The 23,300-nt window shown below is 35.2% G+C and overlaps 1 protein-coding gene across 1 annotated transcript in view; it reads left to right on the top strand.

The window, feature by feature from the left end:
* The window catches only part of LOC140140858 (runt-related transcription factor 1-like), a 42,261-nt gene extending 19,885 nt beyond the window's left edge, over positions 1–22,376 (top strand). The window contains exon 4 of the mRNA XM_072162603.1: positions 17,389–22,376. Coding sequence (XP_072018704.1) covers positions 17,389–18,269 — 881 coding nt within the window. The 3' untranslated portion in view covers positions 18,270–22,376. The remainder of the gene's footprint in view (positions 1–17,388) is intronic.
* The last annotated feature ends 924 nt before the right edge of the window (positions 22,377–23,300 follow it).

The raw sequence follows: 23,300 nt of genomic DNA, 5'->3' as shown, positions 1-23,300 counted from the left end.
GTGGTTTAGGGAGAGATGTTTGTCAGCTGCTCTTTTGTTTTTAAAGCAGACATGATTTCAGTCATTTCTTTAGTGTATTTTTGATTATTAAATGGTTGGGAAATATTCATTTCATGTTTGATTCATGTTCACCTGGTACATTGTATGTCATGACATAATTATGTGGGTTTTGAAATGGGTATTTGTTCTCGCATTCACACAATTTACAATTCACACAGCTTTCAAGCCTCCAAGGCGCACACACCCACCCCACACACCCCCACCCCAACACCACGCAACACAGCTGAACACACACTCGCATAAACACAACCTCTTCGAATTAAGTCAAAATAAACCATACCAAAACCTATTTTATGACGTCCATATTAGACTACGATCGGAAATAATACAAGGATATAAAGCAGTGATTAGGGAAAAGCAGAGGAAAACGGAAAGCATTGGTGTCCACAGGACGTCCTGTCATCATAGCCAAGTCCTTATTTAAAAGCAGTGCATGTGTAGCAATGGGTTTTTACATATTCATTGGAATATCTTGTATATTTCTCTAGTTTTGTACATATCATTACATCATCATGTATTTCATCAATTTGGTGTATTTTTGTAAATGGCACTTATTGCCGATAACTTTCAGGAAATTGCAAAAGTATGAAGGGTAGTAGCTTACACAGATTTGTTGTAATACCAGTTGGGAGATTAAAGCTTGTTGGAACGTACCGGTATATCAGTGACTTGATTGTCAATAATTTTGAATTGAAAGGCAAGCTCAGATGTTGATCAAGTCTTGTTTATTTGCTCAAAGATTAAATTTGTGCTGTCTACTGAAGATAGCACAAATTGCAATCATAGCCCCACCCCTACCTCTATTTATCTCTCCTCTTCCCTTCTTTTACCCCTTTCCTTCCTTCCCTCTGTATTATGTACTTTATCCTTCCGAATCCCTACCCCCTCCTCTCCTCTTCCCCTCTTCTTTCCCTCCTCCCTAGCATGATCAAATGCATGAAATGGATACCAAATTTAAGTTCCAGAATGACCGGTGTTTTCAATACTTGATCTCAAGAACCGCAACTCAAATTTTGATTAGCTTACCTGCCAAAACAAGTTAAATGCAAACATGAAAATTAATTTTGTGCAACAAAAAATTAAACGACTCGTATTACTCATTCCGTTACGATATATCCGCACATGAATCGTTATATCCATACATGACACGTGTGGGTATTTTATAGGTCATCACATGATCCTCTTCCACATCCTGTATTCGTGGAGGAGTGGAAGTCTTAGTTCCGAACGTACTATAACAATTGTTTCCTTGTCACCATTAAGCTTCCTATAACTATTATTATTCCCCAGTTTTTGAAAACTTCATTTCCATTTCCCCCGTACAACTTCCTCCCGGTCTAAATAGTGAATAGCTATCAAAGCAGAGGTTTTATTTTGATAAGGTTTTGTGACTTTGTATTATAGCTATGGGCCTCAAAACAACACCTTTTGTACCTTAAAACTTTAATCCTTTTAGTAATTATCCAAATCAGGGTGTTTGTTGATAATCCCTTGTGTTCTATTCAATCTGCTGTTTGTTTTAGTCGTGTATGGAGAAATGAGATGCAAATGGGGATATGTTTATGCAGACTGGTGATGTTTGTGGAGTGTCTTTTGTTGTATTTTGTTTTTTAATTTGACATCCCTTGTGTTGATTTTGATCAAATATATTCCGATTAGAATTCTGTGAGTGCCTTGGATTGTTTACTCAGAAATACTTATTAAGGTTAAAAAGACAATTTGAGCTGGTTGTCAACTTGTCATCAGACATTTTGGATAGTTCAGTTTAAATTGGTCAATTTATTTGAACATAGCGCTCAGAAATACATGTAGATTTGGTAGAAAATGCATCTTGGTGTTTAGGGGTGAGTGAAATTACCATTAAACACAGAGCATTGTAGCATATCTGGTAAATAAATATGGTTGACCAAAAATATTCTCCTTTGGTTTTGAGGTTTACATTCTGGGTTTTTTCATTTGCTACTGTACCTGGCAGTACCATTTAGCGTTGATGCGGTTAGCTTCCTCACCTGGAGGTATATATATCACAAGATATTTCAATTTTAGTTTATCAATGTAAATAGGCCTTTATGACAATTGTATGAAAATGGAATTTTAAGAAAATAAAAAGCCATGAAAATCAGAATTTTAAGAAGAAAAAGCCAGGGCCTCTGTGAGGAAGTCATACAATATGGCTATAAAATGATATACATGTATGTATTATATTCATGTTAAACCAGGCTAATTATGTGGCTGCACCTTACCCTGGGGAGGTTTGCACAACTCATCCTGTTTATTGATGAGCTAGACAGACATGTGATCAAAAAATACAGATAACAAGAGAAATCAAACTTGTCTGTTACCATGACAACCAAGATCTACTTTTTGTGCAAAACAAACTGTCAATCATCTAATACAGGTGGTGTTTGCGTTACAAAAATTAGGACAATTGCCGAAACAAGGATGCGCTTTGTCAAATGGCGGAGACCTACCAATTTAGATAAGCACACAATGGCTTGGCTAGGCAGTGATTTCAAGAACTATTATTAACGCAAACATGTTTATTGTTCAAAATGTTTGTCATATAAAAATAAATGTTTTTTAAGTTGCTGGCAAGGTATATCAAAACCACTAGACCAGTTTTAGGTGTGTGGTAGTTATACTGAATAGGTTGTACTTTAAACATGCTGAAAGTACAATGTTAAGGTTCATAAACAATGTAACATTTGTGTAAACAAAACAAATATTTGTAAAAAATACAAAATGCAGCTGTAGTCTGCTGCTTTCCATGCAAGAAATGGTTAAAAATTTCAGATTTTTTAATCATATTTTGGCCAAACAGTTTGTGTTTAACCAGTGACAGTAAAAATAACAGCGACAACGATACAATGAGCTACATCTTGTCTTAACGTAATTAACAGTGATTTTTTGTGTGTGCACTTTGTGCTCGCGTTTTTTTTGTTCCGTCATACCCCAGGTACAAATTTTGTGGTTTTCCGATGAAAAAAAAATGTGGTGCCTGGCTCGTGCCTGCATTACAGCGTCACTAATAGTATTGATTGGTTTGACAAAGTGCTGAGGTGCTTATTGGTCAGCAATTGTATCAACAAAAATATCATAAGCTTCAAGGACAACAGATTTTTTTTTGCTTCTCATAGTTTTCAATTTGAGCCAGATTGGACAAAATGGGCCGACATGATGACCGGTCAGTTTGGACGCATTGGGTGTGAGCTTGACCGATTGGCTTTATCCATTCATGCATAAATGTACAAAATGTAAACAGCAGAGGATAGAATCTTGAATATTTTTTTGTGAAAAATTTCATTTTTGTTATTTTGCATTCATGAAAATTGGAAGTCAAGATTTAAACAAGCATAAAAATGATTCAAATATGTTTCGTCGGCTCGTAAGTGGTTCATAGAACACTCAAAGAGCGAGACTTGTGCAGTTGATATTGATGGCTACTTCAGACTTGGGGTAATTCATGCGTTATGTGGATGATCACTGGTAGCGTTTCAAGTAGATTTGTGGTTTCTTTTCTCATTCAGAAGTGTGTGGGAAAAAAATTGGTATCATCATAATATTTGGTGTTATCGATAAATTGATGGGGCTCGAGTACTGTGATTGACATAGTGTGCGTTTCCTACTCGAGACAATAAAATGGAGAGCATCGATTGAGTGAAAATCTTGTTTGAAATATTGTTGAACAAATTATCTTTGTTAAAATGAACAAAGCAAATGTCAAGATGATACAAAGGAAGTAAATGTTGACAAATATGTATGAATAAGCACAAAACAAGAAATGTCTTTAAAAAGACAATGCCATGGATGAAGATCATGTTTCATAATTTTGCATTGCAAGTACTTGGAATGCTAGTAAATTTGAATGTTTGGCACAACTAAATCAGTTTAAGTAAAATCTATGAATATTTCATTTTGACTGCAAAAATTTAACCCATGTTTTAGTTTTAAATTTTAAACTTAAAACAGCAAGAAAAAGAGCAATGTAACTTGTTGCTATGGAGAAGGAAAGGAGAAAGCTGACAACTTTTCTTGCTGTTCTCCTTTCCTTCTTCTGCAGATGGGGAGCAGATGATGGACGATAGTGATGACGATCTACGTGAGACGCCACCTGGCTGTAGCTACTACGACGGCGACGACCGAGATTCACGTTACGGGAGGGGCCACATAAACGATACGCCGCCCGACTCGGTTTTGCTTATTGATGGTGACAAGGAGACTCCATATGTTATGAAGTTGAAGACCGAATCAAATGTTCCGAGGCGACTTGATATTGCGGAAATGGGTGAGCATAGTGGGACTACCCACAATGCTTTGGGTACCCATAATGCAAATGGATCGGTAGACATTAGAGATATCAAGCACAGTCAACAAAATGGTGAGAATGCTGTAACTTTTACAATAAATCATCCGCCTGAAGGTTCGGAACGAAGTCCAGTTCCATCCCCAAGACCACCAGATCCGGCTCTGCAGCCAGTCATGTCCACTCAGTGTTGGTCAAGTGGGTACTCTACTGGTCACCATAGCGATGGTCACCGTAGTGACTCCTCTATAGTCATGATGGACTTTGAGAATCATAGAATTAAATTGGAATCGGAGCGACTACAGATCGAAAAGGAGAGACTACAAGAGGAGAAAGATAGGAATTTGACGGAAAGAGAGCGGAATATGACGGAGCGTGAGCGATGCCAGGTTGAGCGCGAGAGATGCACTATTGAGAAGGAACGCTGTCAGATTGAGAAAGAACGACTGGAAATTGAAAGGCGCCGATTATTTTTGGAGGAATCGAAAAATGGCTCAAAAGAAACAACGGAAGAAAAGATGTAACTTTGCTCAAATTTTAAGAAAGATTTTATGTAATAATCAGTAATACTGAAGCAAAGAATTGATACTGAACTTGGAGTTTTTGAAATACGGTGTATAACAGACAGGGAACAATGTACAAAATGATGACAGTTAACTTGACAAATTTTGATAATTAATATGCAGCTGATATAAGCATATATATTGAAGTTCTTGTAAATAGTACTGTAGTGTAGGACACATTGGCGATATCTTCTCAGTTTTTGAATAAAACTTACTTTTTTCTATATACAATGTTCATATATTTACCCAATTTATTAGGCCCAGGGATGTACATAAACACAAGGTTGACAGTCAATGCCAGGCAATGGCTGATATAGGTCTAAAAAAGATTTGTATTGCCCTTTTTGACCGAACCTAAAATCAAAAAAATTAGGGTCATGGTTTTTTTTCATATTAGAATTTTCATATTTTAAGTACAAAATTTACAAAATGTTATTTCTGGGTTTTTTGGCAAAATAATAAAAAATTACCGACAGACCTGTATTGGAGCTTTATGGTCAATACAAACTTTTCTTTTTTTAAGCCTAACTTTGCTGTTGGGCTGGTGAAATTGATATGATAGGATAGGCCTATGCCCGTCAGACCTCTTCAGTGAAGACTTTTGTAAATAAATATTTTTGTAAGTTTTTCTGCAAAATTTCCATGTTATTATTAGCATGATTAGGCTTCCTTTTGTAAGACAACTCAAGAGATTTTACCCAATATTTGTTTTGTAAATGTATCAAACTTTGAAAAAAAATATACGAGTTAAATATTTAAGCTACCATTCTTTTAAAGTGCCTTGACAACAATTCCTGTTGGTAGTACATTCTAAACATAATTTGTGTACATAAGAGATGTGTATTTTTCTTCATTTATGTATAATTTGTTGTTTTTTGTTGTTGAAGATTTTAGACATATGTCATGATCGGAACAGGGTTATTCCCAATTTGGCGGCAGTGGCCAGTACATATCAAACATTTAGAAATTGTTGCAAAAATCTTGCAGTAACTAAAGAAATGTAAAATGTATCTAAGAGAAAGCACGTCTGTAACCAGGTGGTTTTTTTTTGGGGGGGGAGGGGGCTGATTTTGAAAAAGTGGACCTTTTCTCCAAAATTTTGACCTTTTTGACCAAAAAGGCATAAAAAAACCTTAATTTTTTCGCTCGCTACGCTCAAAAATTGGATATATTTGTACTTTCATGATAGAAAATTATTACATCCAGTAGCAAAAATGTTTTATTATAAAAAGTAAATAAGTAATTTTATTCTCAATGCAAGCATGTGATTTGTCTTAAATTTTCTAGTTTCAAATACGATTGATATCTAATTTGTAATGAGTAGTGAACTTGAAATTATTGTGAAAAATCAAAAACAAATTTCTGCTTCATTATTTCGGGATAACAAACATGACAAATTAATTGCATTAATTAAATGTAATTGAAGACAGATGTACTGAAGTTCACTTGTATGATTCAATAAAAATGTTCTTGACAAATTTTGAGTCATTATTGGTTATTGATTATTAATTAGCAGTGTTCGTTGGTGGAGCTGTAGTTAACGCCCTTGCTTTCTCAATTAAGCTCCTCTGATTTTATATGTTTCTTAGGTGTGTCGAGAAGCTGTGTCATGTTACAAATCTTACTCCAATAAGTAGAATTTCATATGAGACAGCAAAAGATCCAAATGTGTGATCACTTCATAACATTAAAGTCTCTTCAATAAAAAGTGCATTCTCAACCCCATATTGGATTACATCATGCTAGCATTCTTGACCGATTCATGTTCAGGATCTTTCACCCGGACTCACATTTCCTTCCGATTCACGATCACAATCACGGACATAGTCACAGATCTCAAATGTTATCACCAGCTTTTAATTAGTTCCAATGTCAATATGAATGAAACAACAGATTTGACTCATTAATTATTCATAAACTTGGCTCGCCTTGAGCAGACGACACAGATAGCCGACATTGGAAAATGATTTCTAGCTGACTGATGATTGACCCCTATGTGCAATGCACTTTCCAAGAAAAAAGGGTGATAAGCTTAAACACACCCCCAGGTATAGAGCAAAAAAATGGCGAAATTTTTTGATTCTTAAGAATTTTTTTAACAAATATGTATCACGTTTGTATTCATTTTAATGTATTTGCCATGAATATTGCCAGTATCACAGAAATTGTCAAAATTGGCTAGAATTGAAACATTTTAAACAAAATTGCCAAGGAAAAATTTCAGACCATTCATTGTCAGCGCCCCATATATTAGCATATTATGGGTTAATTAAGCTTGGATTATGAGGTTCCGTAATTATAAACCTTGATTACATGAAAGGGCGGGAGTATTGTAAAATTGATCACAATCTGCGGTGATGTGATCATATTTTGTCCATTCATGCGTTATAAGATAGGAAAGATGATAAAATATTGAACAGATTCATGAAAATTAAAAATATGATGATGAATTGTTTTGGGGATTGCCTCTGACAATGCTGAAAGAAATAGATGGCCATTCGTGTCCCATTTTCTTGACAAGGTGTTGCTCAATCAAGCTACTGGATCAAGACATTTTAAAAGCCTTTTAATAATTTAATACGGTAGGTTTTTTTTTCAAAATAAGGGCAAAATGCAGAGATGACAACCCTCCTTATTTTATAGGGAGGCTCCCTATTTTTGGAAACATTTTTGTCATAAGTGCCATTTAAGTTGTATGTAATTTTGAAAACCTCCCTATTTTTTGTTTGAATCCTCCCTATTTTCTGGATGTTAATGTTGGCATCTCTGAAAATGGGAGATGACTTCATCGCTCATTTGAATCATTCTGTCAGCAGCAGCACTAATTTACCTAAATCACAGATTCTCTAATCTGCCTAAATGAAGATTTCCAACACAGCCAGTTTACACGCATACACCACTGTCTGGTTGCATATTGGGCGATTCAAAACAAATATTGCCTTATTTGTTGTAATAAGATCTAGATAATTTGTCAATTGGTGGTTTTGTGGTGTACTTACAATGTAATGCAGATATTAAAACTGAGCTTAATCAACACATCTAGCTTCCATATTTACCACAATTTAATCTAGAAAGGGCACTTTTTTCATAACTTAACTCAACCTACCATATGCATGGTCCACCACAGTGGTGTATCCAAGGGGGGAAAGGGCCTCCCTATGAGAACTCTTGCCCCATCCCCCCCCCCCCCCCCGGATCTCCCCTTGTGGGATGATGGCTGCTAACTGGGGTGGTGATGGGCTGAGCTTTGAGCTCTAGAAAAGCACTCTTTCAGCCACAGCTCATTTAAAATACCAATGTTTTGTCTCTGATGGAGACTCTGGTTTCTTAAAAAGCCCTTGAAAAACCAATATAGTCTTAAGATTGCATACTACTACATAATGTGGCATGTTAACTTCTGAATTGATTGTAATAGATGTAAGTGACCAATTTACACCTAATAGAAGTGCCTGTGGTCTACCAAATTCAGTGGTTTTCAGTTTTGACTTAGTTGACACATTATTCAAACCAAAAGACAAAAGCAAGACAATTAAGGGAAACAAGGCTTCAATAGTCCAAGTTCAATTTTGTCCAAATTAGACAAAAAAATTACCCTCTTTATATCGAGCTAATTAATTTTGAACAACCATTGTTGTGCTTTGTTCAACTGTTTTTTTGATACTTCCAAATTATAAATGACGAGGTAGCCAAATTATGCAGACTATCCATTCAGCCATTAGGAGCCAAACCAAAACAAATGTCCATCTGGTTTTCTAATTAGATTTTATTCTTGCCATTTTTATGCGAAAATATCGGCGAGGAAGGAACATTACACACCTGAATGGACGCTGTCCGGTCGGGACACGCCGACGCATCAACGAACGTATAAATAAATCTTAAGCTCACCATTGTCTTGTAATTTAGCACGCGGCTATAAGTTTCGACAACATAAATTAATAGATTGCGAGGTATGGCCTTCACTATCAATTAATACAGAACATATGAACTTAATTGCTAGACATGTTTGTATGTGAACGCAATAATAATCAAGTTAATTCCAAGTTGAAAATTTATGATTTTTTGTTATTGCTAATTTCATGTTGTCTGCTTTTATAAGCCGCCTGAATCCTCATATACTATAAAGCACTACTGATGGTGCCAAGTAATTAAAGCTCTTTATTCCGCTCCCGTACTCCGGAATAAAATGGTCTTCCATCGTTCCGCAACATTGATCCCAGCGACAGGAAATACAAATCATCCACTGACAGCTACATGATGTTTTACACTGTTTTTGTTTCGCCTCTGTTTTTGTTTCGCCTCGACTGAGCGGATACGAAAATTGTATATATATATGTATATATATCTTTTTGTAACAAATGAGGTCAAAAATTGTTGGATTTAAATTGTTTCCTTTTTTATCGATTAGTAGGAAACAAGCTGGATAAAGTTGTTGTCTTGAGTTGACTAGGGATCGGACATTTACAGAGGACACGACCTCACCTGAGGCGCTCAAATAGCAATTATTTAGATTGTTATCATCTGAATAGACTAAATGGTCTCTATATAAATGATAAAGGATTGTTGTAGAGTATATGCAGGGTTGCTGTGTTTCTGGAGTTGTGACTCCATATTTTTCAGAAATCTATCCATCTTTAATGCAGTCGCCTGATGTAAAAAATAAAGTTTGAACAAAATTTAGTATTTTGTTTGTGTAGCATTTGAATTCTATCAAGCATCATAATTGTGGTTCTTGTAATTAAAAGATACAGACTTATTGTGAGGAAAGATTTGATTTTATACCAAACATGACTAGAAAAGGACAAAAAATTAACAATTATACAAGAAAGTGAAGGATATTTGTTTTTTGAAGCATTGTAAAATATGAACTGGTACTTTCAAGTAGTGTCCTCCACTATGACCAAAGGCAAAAACAAATAAACTTGTGCTGACCCTGCCACACGACGATGACCCCCTTCCTCGTTTCTCAATCATAATTATTGTCCCTTCACTCAAACGAGAAAATGAAATACTTAACTGTTATAGCCATGGCTATAGTACTAGACATAGCCGGCGGCTAATAAAGTTAAGTTACAAACAAAATGCTCCATGAATGAACTAGTAAATATCATGTGGATGACTTCATGAATGGAAATGATTGCCTCAACTGAATATTGCGCTGGTGATTTTACTATGTGTGACACATTCTGATCCAGTCAGACCAAATTAAAATGAAATTAAGATATATATATATATATATATATATATATCTAAGAGAGAGAGAGATATCAGGGATTTTTGCATTTTTTGCAGTTGAAGCTTAGGTACTGAGCAAGTTGGGAACATGGTAATAGTAACTAAATGTCTCACTTTGGTCTGAGTAGATCAGATCATATCCCATATACAGGAGATGTTGGGCAAGTACAAATGTTATCAGAGAGTTTTAAGTTGTGTTCTGCACAATTTCTGCTTCCCTTACAGAATATTTCATCTCAAAACTTTACTACAATTTCTCAAACACATGATAAAACTGTATCAAAGAAAATTTATTTGTTTTTTCGTAAAGGTTACAACTGTTAATTACAGAAGCTTTTTGACATCGCAATTAGTGATTTGTTTCTAGTAATATTACAAATTGACCATAAATTATATTTCTTAATTGGCGCTAATGTACACATCCAGATTCTCATTCACGGTTTACCCCGCTGCAGATTACCTTCACAGCTACACCTGGTGTAGCCCTGAAGCTACACCTTAATAGAGCTACTCTGAAGCTACTCCGAAGTAGCTACACCTTAGCAAACCCCATAGTGGATACACCATATCAGAGCTACTTCGCTGCTACTCCATCCATGGTCTGTCTAGAAGCCAACTCCGGTGCTACTCTAGTGCCAACTTCTGGATACGCCATATCGGAGCTACTCCAAAGGTACTCTTAAGAAGCTACTCTGAAGTACATCTGATAGCTGTCAGCCACGAGCCAACCCTGGAGTAACACTGAAGTCAGCTCCGGTGTACAACCGCAGCCAAACGGGTCATTGACCGGCAGCGGTAAACAACTTCGCCGAACAGCGTAATCGGCCGCGTACTAGTGCGCGTACCTAGCTATTTTTAGCAAAGCGAACGTTTGTCAGTGTTTGTTGTTTTGATTAATTGATTGACCATGTTTGCACGTTTGCATAGGGCGTCATGAATCGCTTTCAGCCGGCACACGGAGACACGGACTATCATTTTGTTTCTTTTTAGTGGTTTTGTTTCCTTTGTAGAAACTTGTTCTTTTGTTTAACGACAGTACGACTTCGTCTCAATTTGTTTTTAAAATCATTTTCAATCATTATTTAATTTTGTGTTTCTTGTTATGTTTTTAGTTTTGCTAAACTTGAGATGCTTGCATGATGTTGTCGTTCTGTATTTTAAAGAAAGTGTGCATGCTGCGGTTCGCGGTTCTACTTTCCCATGTTGTTTGTTTAATACAGGAGTTTATTATTGGACCCACAGTTAAAATTTATTCATAATTTATACTTATTGAATTTCTTGTTTTCATGCTGTTTTCCTAACATTTTGCACCACATTACTTTACTGTTGCAAGTCGCAGCCTAGGCCTAGGCCTATATTAATATACTTGCAATACAGTTTTTGATATTTTACATGTTTTGGCTAGGCCCTACTAGTCTTTTAACTTTCATTGATGTTACTCGCAGTTTTCATATTTTCTCGGTTGTAATATTCATCTTTTACTTTGACTTACCTGTTTGATATGTGTTTTTTCGTTTGTTTGAGTAGGCCTGCATTTGTTTGTTTTTTAAACATTTTTCTTTGCTTATTATTATACTTGAATGATTGGTCACTTATTTATTAAAAAGTAAATATTTAAATAAGTTACTAAACAATTAAAAAGTAAATAAGTATAATATAATACACGTAAATAAATAATAAATATAAAACTAATAATAAATTTAATAAAAGCGTAAAAAATAAATGAATAAAAGTGGGGTCCTAAAATAAATGACCAATCATTCAAGTATAATATGCAAAGAAAAATGCTTAAAAACATACAAATGCAGGCCTACTCAAACAAATGAAAAAACATGTAAGCAAACAGGTAATCAAATTAAAAGCTAAATAACAACCAAGCTAATGATAATTATTATCATTCTAATATTGATTATTTTATATAGGCCTAGGCCTACGAGTACTATTCTTTTTTAGGCCTAATAGGCCTACACATGTTTACTTATTTACTTTCTTATTTGTGTAGTTTTTACTTGTTAATTTAATTAGGCCTACTTATTATTTTATTTACTTGTTTATTCATTGATAAATTTATTTAGTCAGTTATTTACTTCATTAATTTTACTTGCTTATTTCTGAACTTGTTTATAGGCCTATTTACTTGTTTACTATTTTCTATTATTATACTATTAACATATATTTGAAAAAAAAGAAAAAAAGAAAGAAAGAACAAAAATCCCTAATATATCCTAATAAAAGCATACAATAAAGCTAAATTGAGAAAATAGCATTCAATCTGGCAACAGATCATCACATTATTTTTTTTTACGGAGTACCTCTAGAGGTACTCCGCTATAGGCTGTCTCTACGGGAGGTACACCGTGGAAAACCGGATAGGAGTAGTCCACGGATTTTTGACTCGCGTTGGGGTGCACCGCTACAGAGTAGCCCTGGGGGTAATCCGGAGTAGCTCCAGAGTACATCCAGTGAGAAATTGGATGTGTAATCAATCACTTACCAATCACTGGCTGTGTCAAACCTATAACCACAGAAAATGTACAGGCCTTTTGTTTGTCATACAGTGGTCATCTGTATGCTTCAATTGTCTTTATAATAACAATTAAAGTTAAATATCTTGATGAAAATTACAAATTTAATTGCAATCAAGTATCTTCCAACCTCTCTCTAGAATGTATAAAGAAATATTACATAATCATCTGTTTTCGCCCCTTGTTTCATCAAAAGGTTACAAACTCGATATGTCAAAGGCTTAAATGATATATTGTTATTATTTTTTCTTGGGGGAACCATTTTTTCTTCGTATACATGGTTTCTTTTTTTCCAATTTTTACAAAGTACACAAGACTAATTTCTTTAAATACCTTAAATGCTTAATCAAATAAAAATAATCATAACAATAATTAAATTATCAATCTAACAAATTATGCAAAATAACAGTACATGTTTATAAAAAAAAGTAAAAATTATAAGAACAAAGGCATTTATTGATGAAGCAGGCAGGTGTTGGACGGTAAGCTGTGCACTTAATTTAAGTGCCAATAATTAAGCTTTTTTCTCCTCAGTTATAGCTGCTAGGGTAAGACCAGTAGCTGGCTAGTTGTCACCTCGCAGTCGGTCACTGCAAATGGTCAATGCTATGGACGCATTAATCGCTCCAGTGACTCTGTATAATGCAGCCTGGTGGGCAGTTGATATAGCGTGTACCCTTGATTCCAATAACACTACCGATCTAGGAGTTTTCTTACAAGATTAATAATCCCCTGAGGGCGCTGATTTGCTAGATTGTATGTACCTTCCGTTTTTTAAGAGTCAAAAGAAGGAGAAATTATTAAAATCTCTTTGTGCGTTTGTTTTGGAAATCGCTACAAGGGGAGCTTAATCAGCACGCCGAGCTTAAACAAGCAACTTTTATTATCTGTGGAGTGATTTTGCGATTGCTCGGAAGCGATATCAGCGCCATTCATTCTTAAATCTTATTTTGATTTTCTATTTTTAGGTTATTTTGATAAATACAGTTATTGTTCACTAAATAAGTTTTCTGGCTATGTTTTATAAGGTAACTCTGAAAAATAAATACACTTACAAATAGTTTTGGACAATATCAGTATGCTTTCTGGCGATTTACAAAATTATATTTACTCTGAATTTGGAAATATTCGAGACAGACAGAACTACCTGTTTTAAAATGCCTCGTTGTGGTGTAGATTTATATGAGAAAATGACTGGTAGGATTTACTGGGGGGAAAAACAAGGAACATTTTTGCAGTAAATTCCACGGATTGATACCGACGATTTTGAGGTCAACATTTAAACTCTTTGTAGGGTGTGCATATTATAACATTTTAGGGCAAATATTTTGCAACTTGTCACCAAAAAGTCCCTATATCAGAAAGGAGATGATGAGGGAGAATTTTGAGGAAGGATATATGTGTTTTGTTTTCTATAGATATTTTTTTTACAAACCACAGGAAATATTTTTGGAAAGAACAGGATGTTAGAAAGCAACCTGTGTTTTGATTTTCATTTTTTGGAAGTTTTATTTTCATTGTTGTCATAACATAAATTGGAATTAAACAATTTTGGGGAAATTTATAATTCAGCATTGTATGGCTTTGAGATCAGAGATGCGATGGAAAAAGTTGAAAATTTGTGTCGTTTTATATATTTTGTTACATATTTCTTGAAATGTTGTTTGACTGGAAATACCATTTTTAGTCATCATACAGAAGCATTATTATCTTTTCAACACTTATGAAGTAAAATGAATTTGATATTATACCCCATATACCATTACGATGGTTACTTCAACAGTGACAAGGTTCATTTAACATCCGCCTGATAATATGAATAGAAATTTGAATACAATATCCCTGAAAATAGAATAAATTTAATGAAAATAAAGGTGATAATAAAACAGGTTAAAATGATTTGAAATAATTTACTTAAGTACAAAGAGACTGAAACTTGACTATTACGTAGGAGGAATTTGTTGACACTAATTTCAGATTATATGCAAAGTAATTCGATTGTACACAGGCAGACATCTTTGTATGTGCATAGGGCACACATCCTTAAAACCTATGTTTTGTGGCGAAAGTGGTGACTTCTTAAAAATAACAATAATATTGGTATAATGTATTACATTAAAATGGGAAAATATTCTTAATATGATTGGAATGAGGTTATCAAAACTATTTTAGGTGACAAATTTGTTATTGCATTAGCAATGTTTTGGTGTAGTGTTCGTTTGAACTTTCTTTAAACCCATTGTGTTTTTATTGAGGTGTCAGAATTATTTATTTTCCAATCATTGATGTTGCTGTAGTTTCTGCCTGAACTTTATATAACCTTGTTTACTATTTGGATTGGGATGTCAACAATTATGTAATCATGTACTTTCAACTTCCTGTATAACCTTATTTGTTCTTGTGTTGTAAATATTTGTGTAATTTGTGCACCTGAGTGAGATGTGTAGGAGTACAAAAAGCTGTAATTTTGACAGCAAATTAGCTTTCATTTAACTTAATCATTATGAATAGATTGGCATGAATAAATTGTAGAAAAATTGACTATATTCTTTGTGGTGGACACTTATTGTGATGATGTAATCAGCAAGGCTATTCAGTGGTTTGTGGCAGGATAAGTTGGGCTTACTAAATACTGATTACTGGTGATTAGAATTATATTAATGGGACCAAGGAAATTTTGTGTGCCTATTTTTAGGTTTTTAGATAAGGATACTGACAGAAGTAAACAACTCTGTAAAAGTGAAAACAGTATGTGTGCACACCCACCCCCACATGCCAAGTGCACCAACCCCACCCCCACCCCCACCATAGATCCTGCCCTACCCCCCCCCCACACACACATCCTCAAACATAAACTGTACCCCCCAAAAAAAATTTATTTACCCCATCTCCATTTTGAACCAATTTTAGAACCTCCTCAATTTCAGCCAAGATGGTGGCCGGTCTTGACAACCATTATCCCTAGCAACCGTCAAACTTCCGACTCCACTGACATTGTAGCACTGGAGCTGGTGCCTACCAAAACTATTGAAAGACTCATGACCCAATGGTATTCAAGACTTGTTTGTCCTTAGATTATTTGCTCATTTAGAATTTCGAAGAAATTTGCATGACTCATAGGAAGTGTTCACAACCTCACAAGTAACACAGTGAATGGTGTTACTGTGATCTGACTTGCTGATTCATTTCAAAAACTCTTGCAACCATTGTCTCACCCCTGACTACCATTGCTACCACGTGGAGGCTGTCATATTGGATTAATATCCCATGATGCATTGCAATTTATTGAGGATTTTGCCGAGATAAAATATATAAATATATTGAAGTTGTTGCCAACATTATGATTTCTGCATTGAATATGTAGAAAAGTCAGACAAAATTGATTGGATGAATGTTATATAAATTTTGACATCAACATTTATGTTGCGGGGGAATCCTGGGAAATGTAAGAATAGCAGGAATGCATTTTGACAAGTTTTTCATCAAACTGCATTATGGGATTGGTCTTAGTTATTTTAAGTAACTGGAGGGCATCAAACTTTGGTATAGATAAAATTGTGAAATAATAAGTCATATGCAGGTCTATTTCTGTGACTTTAAAACCCATTGTCCGGGATAGTCCAATCAATGCATTCTTTATGGAAGGAAAAGGGCAAAAGTTAAGGGCTGATTAATTTGAGAAATTTGGTAACATTTTTTAGGGGTCAAGCTTGGCAAATCCTGTTCAAAAAATTGAAAGATTTTGACAAGATTAAATAGTTTTAGCTCCATTTGCAGAGTGTTATATTTGATATTTTAGTTACTGTCCCAACAAGTCTTAAACCCCTTTTAGTTGTCTGTCTGAGTGTCTGTCTGTTTGTTGTCTGTCTGTGTCTCTGTGTATTTGTCATGTTTTATCTTTGCTGTAAAATGTTTTCAGAGTGTGGATGAAATTGTATTCACTGTCAAGTTCAAATATTTTAAGATAATTTAGAAAGTATTTCTGGTTGGAGTTGTTCATCTTTTATAAAATGAAAATGAAGTTCAGGGTAAGGGGAAACGAGGGTAATAGTTCAAAAACAGGTTACTTTCAGTCAAAAAAAAGCCTCAAAATGCTGGCACTGGGCCTAATCATTATCAAATCAAAGTGATTCTTGGCTAGGATTATCAATTCAATGCATTAACCAGTAAAATAACCACCATCAGAGCCCAACATTTGTCATAGTAAGTCAGGTGTAATAATACAAAATTGAAATGGACCAATCACATTTCAGTAGTTGTGATAGTAATCATCAATCACCCAATCAGATTCAGAGTTCACCCATATTGGAGAGAAACCAAGCAGATAATTGAATCAACCAATCAGTGGTCAGCATTTTATCATTAATCATCAATTAACCAATCAAAAGTTATGCATGCATCATCAATTAGCCAATCAATTCCATCATATAATATACACTTGATCACAGGATTGAGAATCAAGCAATCGGTATTTTTGATTTAATAACAAATGATGGATGATGCATGTTACTGTCACTGATACCACCATTGTTACCACAACTCAGCCAGCTGGATAACTATACTTCATTTACAATAACTTATCCCTACCCTCATGTCAAAAGAACTATGGCATATTTTCTTCACTACATTGCTTCATGTGAATGCACTAAAATAATCTTATCATATTTAATAACTTTATTTATTTATTTTTTCTTCTCTCTTATAGATAACAGTCATCAGATACAAAACACAAGACCGCCTACAACATATGTGGACCGATTGTACCCAAGCTATCCTCCAACAGGTTTCATCACATCTAACCCTACAATGCAGACACCACCTCCCCCACCAGTACCAATGGTACACCACCAGTCAACAGTGGACATGCCAACAGTACCCGTACCTGTGAAATTAGAGGCCGCGGAGCAATCAAATCAGCTGGTACCGTTGACGACGGTAACAACAGCCGACAATTCCATGATGGAGAGCAACCAAATATTTTCGCGCGTCGGTGGGCACTACCCAAATCAGTCTACCGACCCGAGGTTTGTTTACCCCTCAAACACCACAACATCTGCCATATCCTTTCCAGCAACGACTTCTTTATCTATGAGTGCGGTGTTATCGCCAACTATTGATAGCAGCCGGTATCTGCCGGTTACGCCGGGACCATTCCCTCTGCCGTCTCCTGATCTCTTCGGAACACAAACGTCCGCTCCTGTTACATTAACTTCGCCAACATACGGCCTCCCCAGTTCGCCTCCATACCAATTGTACCCCCATCTGTATATGTCCTCACCATCATCCCAACAAGCTTACTTTGATTCAGCTTCATCGTCATTACCTATGTTACCGTCAACGAGTCGCCATGACGACAAATCCATGAAGGACAATCAGCAGAAACCAAATGATATCCCAACCGATACGATATCCCACATGTCCCACGTGCAACAGCAACAACCACACGGTCTCATGCCATACAGTACCCAACCTGATCCAACCAGGACTCTGGATTTGCCCATGACATTGGGGCATATGGGTACAAATGGCAGCCCCAAGCACCCCACCCACAGCAACATGATGGTTGACCATCATGGTATCGCTTGACATCGATGGCGCCCACGTTATGCCAGTGGATGATGATGTCAGGAAAGAGGATGTGTGGCGGCCATATTGAACTGGAAAGTGAAACTTGTGCTTTTTCAAAAACTTTCAGAGCTGTGGTAACTTCCGCCATCTTTCATGGTGGGGTAATTCCCTTTTGAAGTTTAAGGGGAATTCCTACATTGGTGCAATCCACTGTACTGCCAAATCTGACTGATACTGACTGGAAGACCATTGTGTAATGCACAGTGTTTAAGGTTGTTGTGAATTCTACATTTATAAAGGATATTTTCATTTAGCATACAATGACTGTACATATACATTATGTGTACTTACCTTGCTATTTTGTGTGGAAAGAATTTTATATAAAAATTTCATTTATAAACATTCAAACTTGGATAAAGCACAATATTCACTTTATATCATTTTGATGTAAGTAAAATTATGGGCATATACAGTTTTGTATTGACATAACCTCATAGATAATTTAAAAATGGATGTCAAGTTCAGTCTCTTACACAAACCCCGTTGTCATCACTATGATATTTTTAACTATCAATTATGGCAGATATGGTTTAAGATCACCTATTTTTAGTGGGTGGTAGCAGAACCTGATTGGAATAGATCATGTGATCAGAGATCATGTGACCAGAAAACCTATTATCCTTGAATGCAGGATCTATTTATTGATCACATTTATCAGGATAAGGCCATGGTTTGGAAATAGCTTGTTTGTGGTTAAAAGTTGTTTCTGATGATGTCACAAAACAATGGTCAATATCACATGTTTTATCGATCATAAGGATGTTAAACTAGACAATTTGACCTTACACTGACCCCTTTCACTTTGGATAAGTCAGTCGATAAATTGAAAACCAAAGTTACCAATTGAGTCATTAATGAAAATGTAATATTCATCTTTATGGATTTGATGTTGTTGTACAGAGAATTGTCAAATTCAGTTGCTAAATTATTTTTGTGTTGAAATCAATGTTAGGGTCAAAGGTCAGGGTTCAAATATATACAGATAGTGCCTTGATTTGATTGACCAGATGATAGTGTGGTCTCTCATTGGAAGATGAACCTGGATGTAACAGAGAAGATGTTATAAGGATCTTCTCTGGTTGTTTAAGGATCTTCAACTCACAGAAGTTAGAGTCTTTAATCTAATACTGGGTTTACACTTGGCAAAAGTCTTAATTGGTTTCATTCAAATCACAATCAATTAAATATGTATTGTAAGTGGAAACAGATAGGTCCTAATCAATCATAATTCAAAAAGTCATAATTCCAATGATGACCTGGGTCATCATTCATTTGAAGTTGAATTTGTGCTTACTTAAGGCACCTGCCTGTCATACTTATGGCTGTTACACAAAATCAACCTTGATAAGTGCGAATTCGTAATTGAATTTAATGTAAACACCCACTACGCAAATACATTTATGCAAATTTATCCTCGGATATTATTCAAAATACCACTTTAAGTCAATAAAACTTTTGCCCAGTTAGTGAACATGGTATTAATCTAGTTTAAGATTGTTTTTGTTAATGGTCCAAGACAAATTTCACTTTTAAAAAGTATTAATATATTTCCAAAACCTGCAACCGATGATAATCAATCAATGCGACCTGAAATTTTAAATATTTGTATTTTTTTAAAAATTTACTATTTTATTTGTTTCACTTTGATAAGTGATGACACTTTGTTGGTTCCCGATTTTATTTTTTAGTTGCACACTTTCCATCAACAGATGCTAGTGTTGGAGCTGTTTAACATTGGGCATTTTGGGCTTAGTTAATAAGAAAATTATTAACATAAGGATTAGTGCAATGTAATTAAAGTAAGTCCTTTAAGTAGATCGGCCATGAGCCAAATAGAACAATTTTTTAAAGTTTGTTTTCCAAACAAGAATATATATAGTGCTTTCTTTGTATAATTGTAAGCCAAATTGTAACAGTTTTTTATATAAGAATATTAAAAAGGGTATTCAGCATTGGCATAAAAGAAATATTGGTACATGAAGTTTGGAAGAGGAAACCTAAATGCTTTAATGTATTGGAAGTCATTAGGGCTATTTATACTCCGTCACTTCTAGCTGCGACAAAGCAGCATTTTAGCTGTTGCACATTGCATCTTTCTGTTTAATGCCGTGATATTCTACTCCATATGTCTTTATATGCCACTGTGTTTGATGCAGTAGCATATTGTAGGAGTATAAATGGTCACACTTCATAATTCTGAAGGACGGTTATTTGGAAGGTTTGTTATTCCGAAGGATCAATACTATCTGAATTTAGAACAAGATTTGGAGTATTGACCCTTCAGAATGAACCTTCGGAATAATGACCCTTTGGAATAAGGGTCCTTCAGAATAAAGATCTCTTCCAGTATAAATAGCCTATTAATGAAGGCAACAGAGTTGGGAATAAATAGCTGCCGTTAGGTAATTATATCATGTCCAATCATGGCAAGAATGTGAACAGTGGCTCTTGATGTTAAGAACCATTGACCCACATGCATGGTAATGTTTGGATTTGGGATATTTACGCTGACATAAAGCAGCTATTAATTTGTTGTACTCTCATGACAAAGTAGGGGTTAGATCGATGTTGGCTCACCCTTTCTTTCCGAGACTGGGGACCCCTGATGATGAGACTATTATGTAGCATATCTGCGCTGTTTGCTGACCCTATTCTTGCCCATTTGGAGATAAAATGGCTGAAGACTTGATCAAGATGGAAGAGAAAGCAACCAACTTTCTTATGAGTTGCACATCTGTAACAGATGGACAGGAAAAGATGTGTAATTAAAGTCCATATTTGAAATGAGAAAAGTGAAGATGATATTCTGTAATATATTTGATTTAAAATCCCTGGTAAATGGATAAAGATTAAAGAAGACTCGAATTGTGATAAAAAATGACAGAAATATATATTTTGCATGTTAAGCGCAGCTGTTTATGAAAATGTACCAATTGTTAATGTTTTGTTCAATTTTCATACACGAGCTGTGGTGTTTTTATACTGAAAGAAAAGTTACAAATCCGCTTCGTGGTAGTCGGTTATTTTTTACTATGTATAAAGTGTGGAATACTAATTATGTCTTGGTATTCATGTATGTTAATATTGTATTGTTAATAGTTAATACAAACAAGGCCAGAATGGCTGCCAGTGTTGCGATATTATGTAAAGTGTTCTATTTGTAAACATACTAGAAATGCTTTAAAAGTGTGCAAGTATGGGGAATTTGGATTAGTTTGGCATTATGATCATATAGCTTGGCAATGAACTTTGTGTGATTATATAATGTTGCCAATTTATGTGAATATGATGCCAATATTTTTGATAAATAATGCATTGGAGTATCACGCTAAAGTATTCCACAAAAGCGAAGTATTTTGAACAAATAATACTGGCATGTGTTGCATAAAGATTTCATTCGATACTGAACATTCCAAATTTTATGTGGACACCTGACATAACAGTAAATTTATAATCATTTTTAATGCTGTAAAGATATGTAAAGAAGAATCAACCACACACACACTTGTTTACATCCTTCTATGGAGCTGATTATACTTTGTTTTGTGGTATAAGTTTAAATAGTATTTATTGATTCAATAGTATTGAAGCTCCTACTATTGCTGTGAAGATTGCCAGATTTTGCCATGTATTATTAATTTATTCTGGGACTCACTGAAAATATTTTTCCAAATTTTGGTCAAACAAGTGTGATGTGAATTACAAACTTATTCAAGTTAATTGCTTTAAGTTTCCCTAAAGTTATTATGATTTATTTAAGTGTAATACTACTACTCAAGTACATTCTCTAATGTATCAAGTTGATGTTGTGACATCTGACCTTTTGAACTTTGAAGATCAAATGTCACTGACTTTTGACCTTTGATTTAAAAGGTCATGTTTCAAAGTTGAATGTACTCTTTCAATACGCTATGCTAAGCATGGTCTTTTTTATTTAAAAGTTGTAGTTTTCTAGTCCGTTATTGTAGTAGGTAGAGTTGCTGTTATTATTTTCACCATATTATAGAAGTAAAATGATCATGGAGATAATATATTAAATGATGACACATTCATTTTGATATCCAAGCTATTTGTGTGATTTACTGTGCCTTTGTTTTGTCTGTTGGTTATTCAGCAATTACACCTACCCAATGGTATATACCCTGTAGTTATTAGGAATAACAGGGGTGGGTCCATTATTTAGGAGCAAATGGGCTATTCCAGTTGAAATCCATTCACCCCTTGTGAAAGATATGACCTTAACCTTCCACAAAGGGAGTGTGAATTTCAAATGAGGGTTACCTGAATGGGAGACTCATGTCTTCCATAGTGGGTGTCTAGATTTCAACTGGAATAACCCAATTTAGACTCCTTTGCATTCCCATTTTGATAAACAATTCATACCGTTTCATGCATAAAGCACAACACATCCGACTAGCCTGCCCAGAGAAACTAACGGTTGGATCAGAACCGGATTGGTGGATTTTCCATGGTTAGAGGGATAAATTAAAATGGTCTACTACAGAAGACTAAACCCAATGTAGCATACACCCTAAAATTTCCAAAAAGAAGAAAAGGGAAGGAGAAAGAGAAAAAGAACAATAAAATAAATAAGACAAGGACAAGAATTCCAGAGCTCCACCCAACCACTACCCCCACCTGCAACTCTATGTGGGCTCCCTGGGGCGGGATCTCGCCTTATGCCCCCTTCATATCCTGAATTCACCCTTGAAATGGGTTTGTACATATCGTTATGAACACAGCAGAGTGCCGAATACGCAAAATTGCTGTTCTGAGTAAACGGCATTTGAAAATCTTGGTACCATTCCATTGGTCCTTCTAAAATTTAGAACATTCGTGAGCACTCATTTGAAATGTATATTATAGAAGTGAATGTACACGAATTATTGGCAATACTGGCATGTTCTGAAATAATCGATATATCCCTCAAAACGAGTTTTAACAGCTATTCGGCTTTATGCTGTATCCAAAATGTCTGTACCACTGCGC

Source organism: Amphiura filiformis, chromosome 19 (assembly GCF_039555335.1).
Source record: "Amphiura filiformis chromosome 19, Afil_fr2py, whole genome shotgun sequence".
Lineage (NCBI taxonomy): Eukaryota > Metazoa > Echinodermata > Ophiuroidea > Amphilepidida > Amphiuridae > Amphiura > Amphiura filiformis.
The sequence above is the reverse complement of the archived record's forward strand: the minus strand, read 5'-3'. Positions and strand labels throughout refer to the sequence as shown.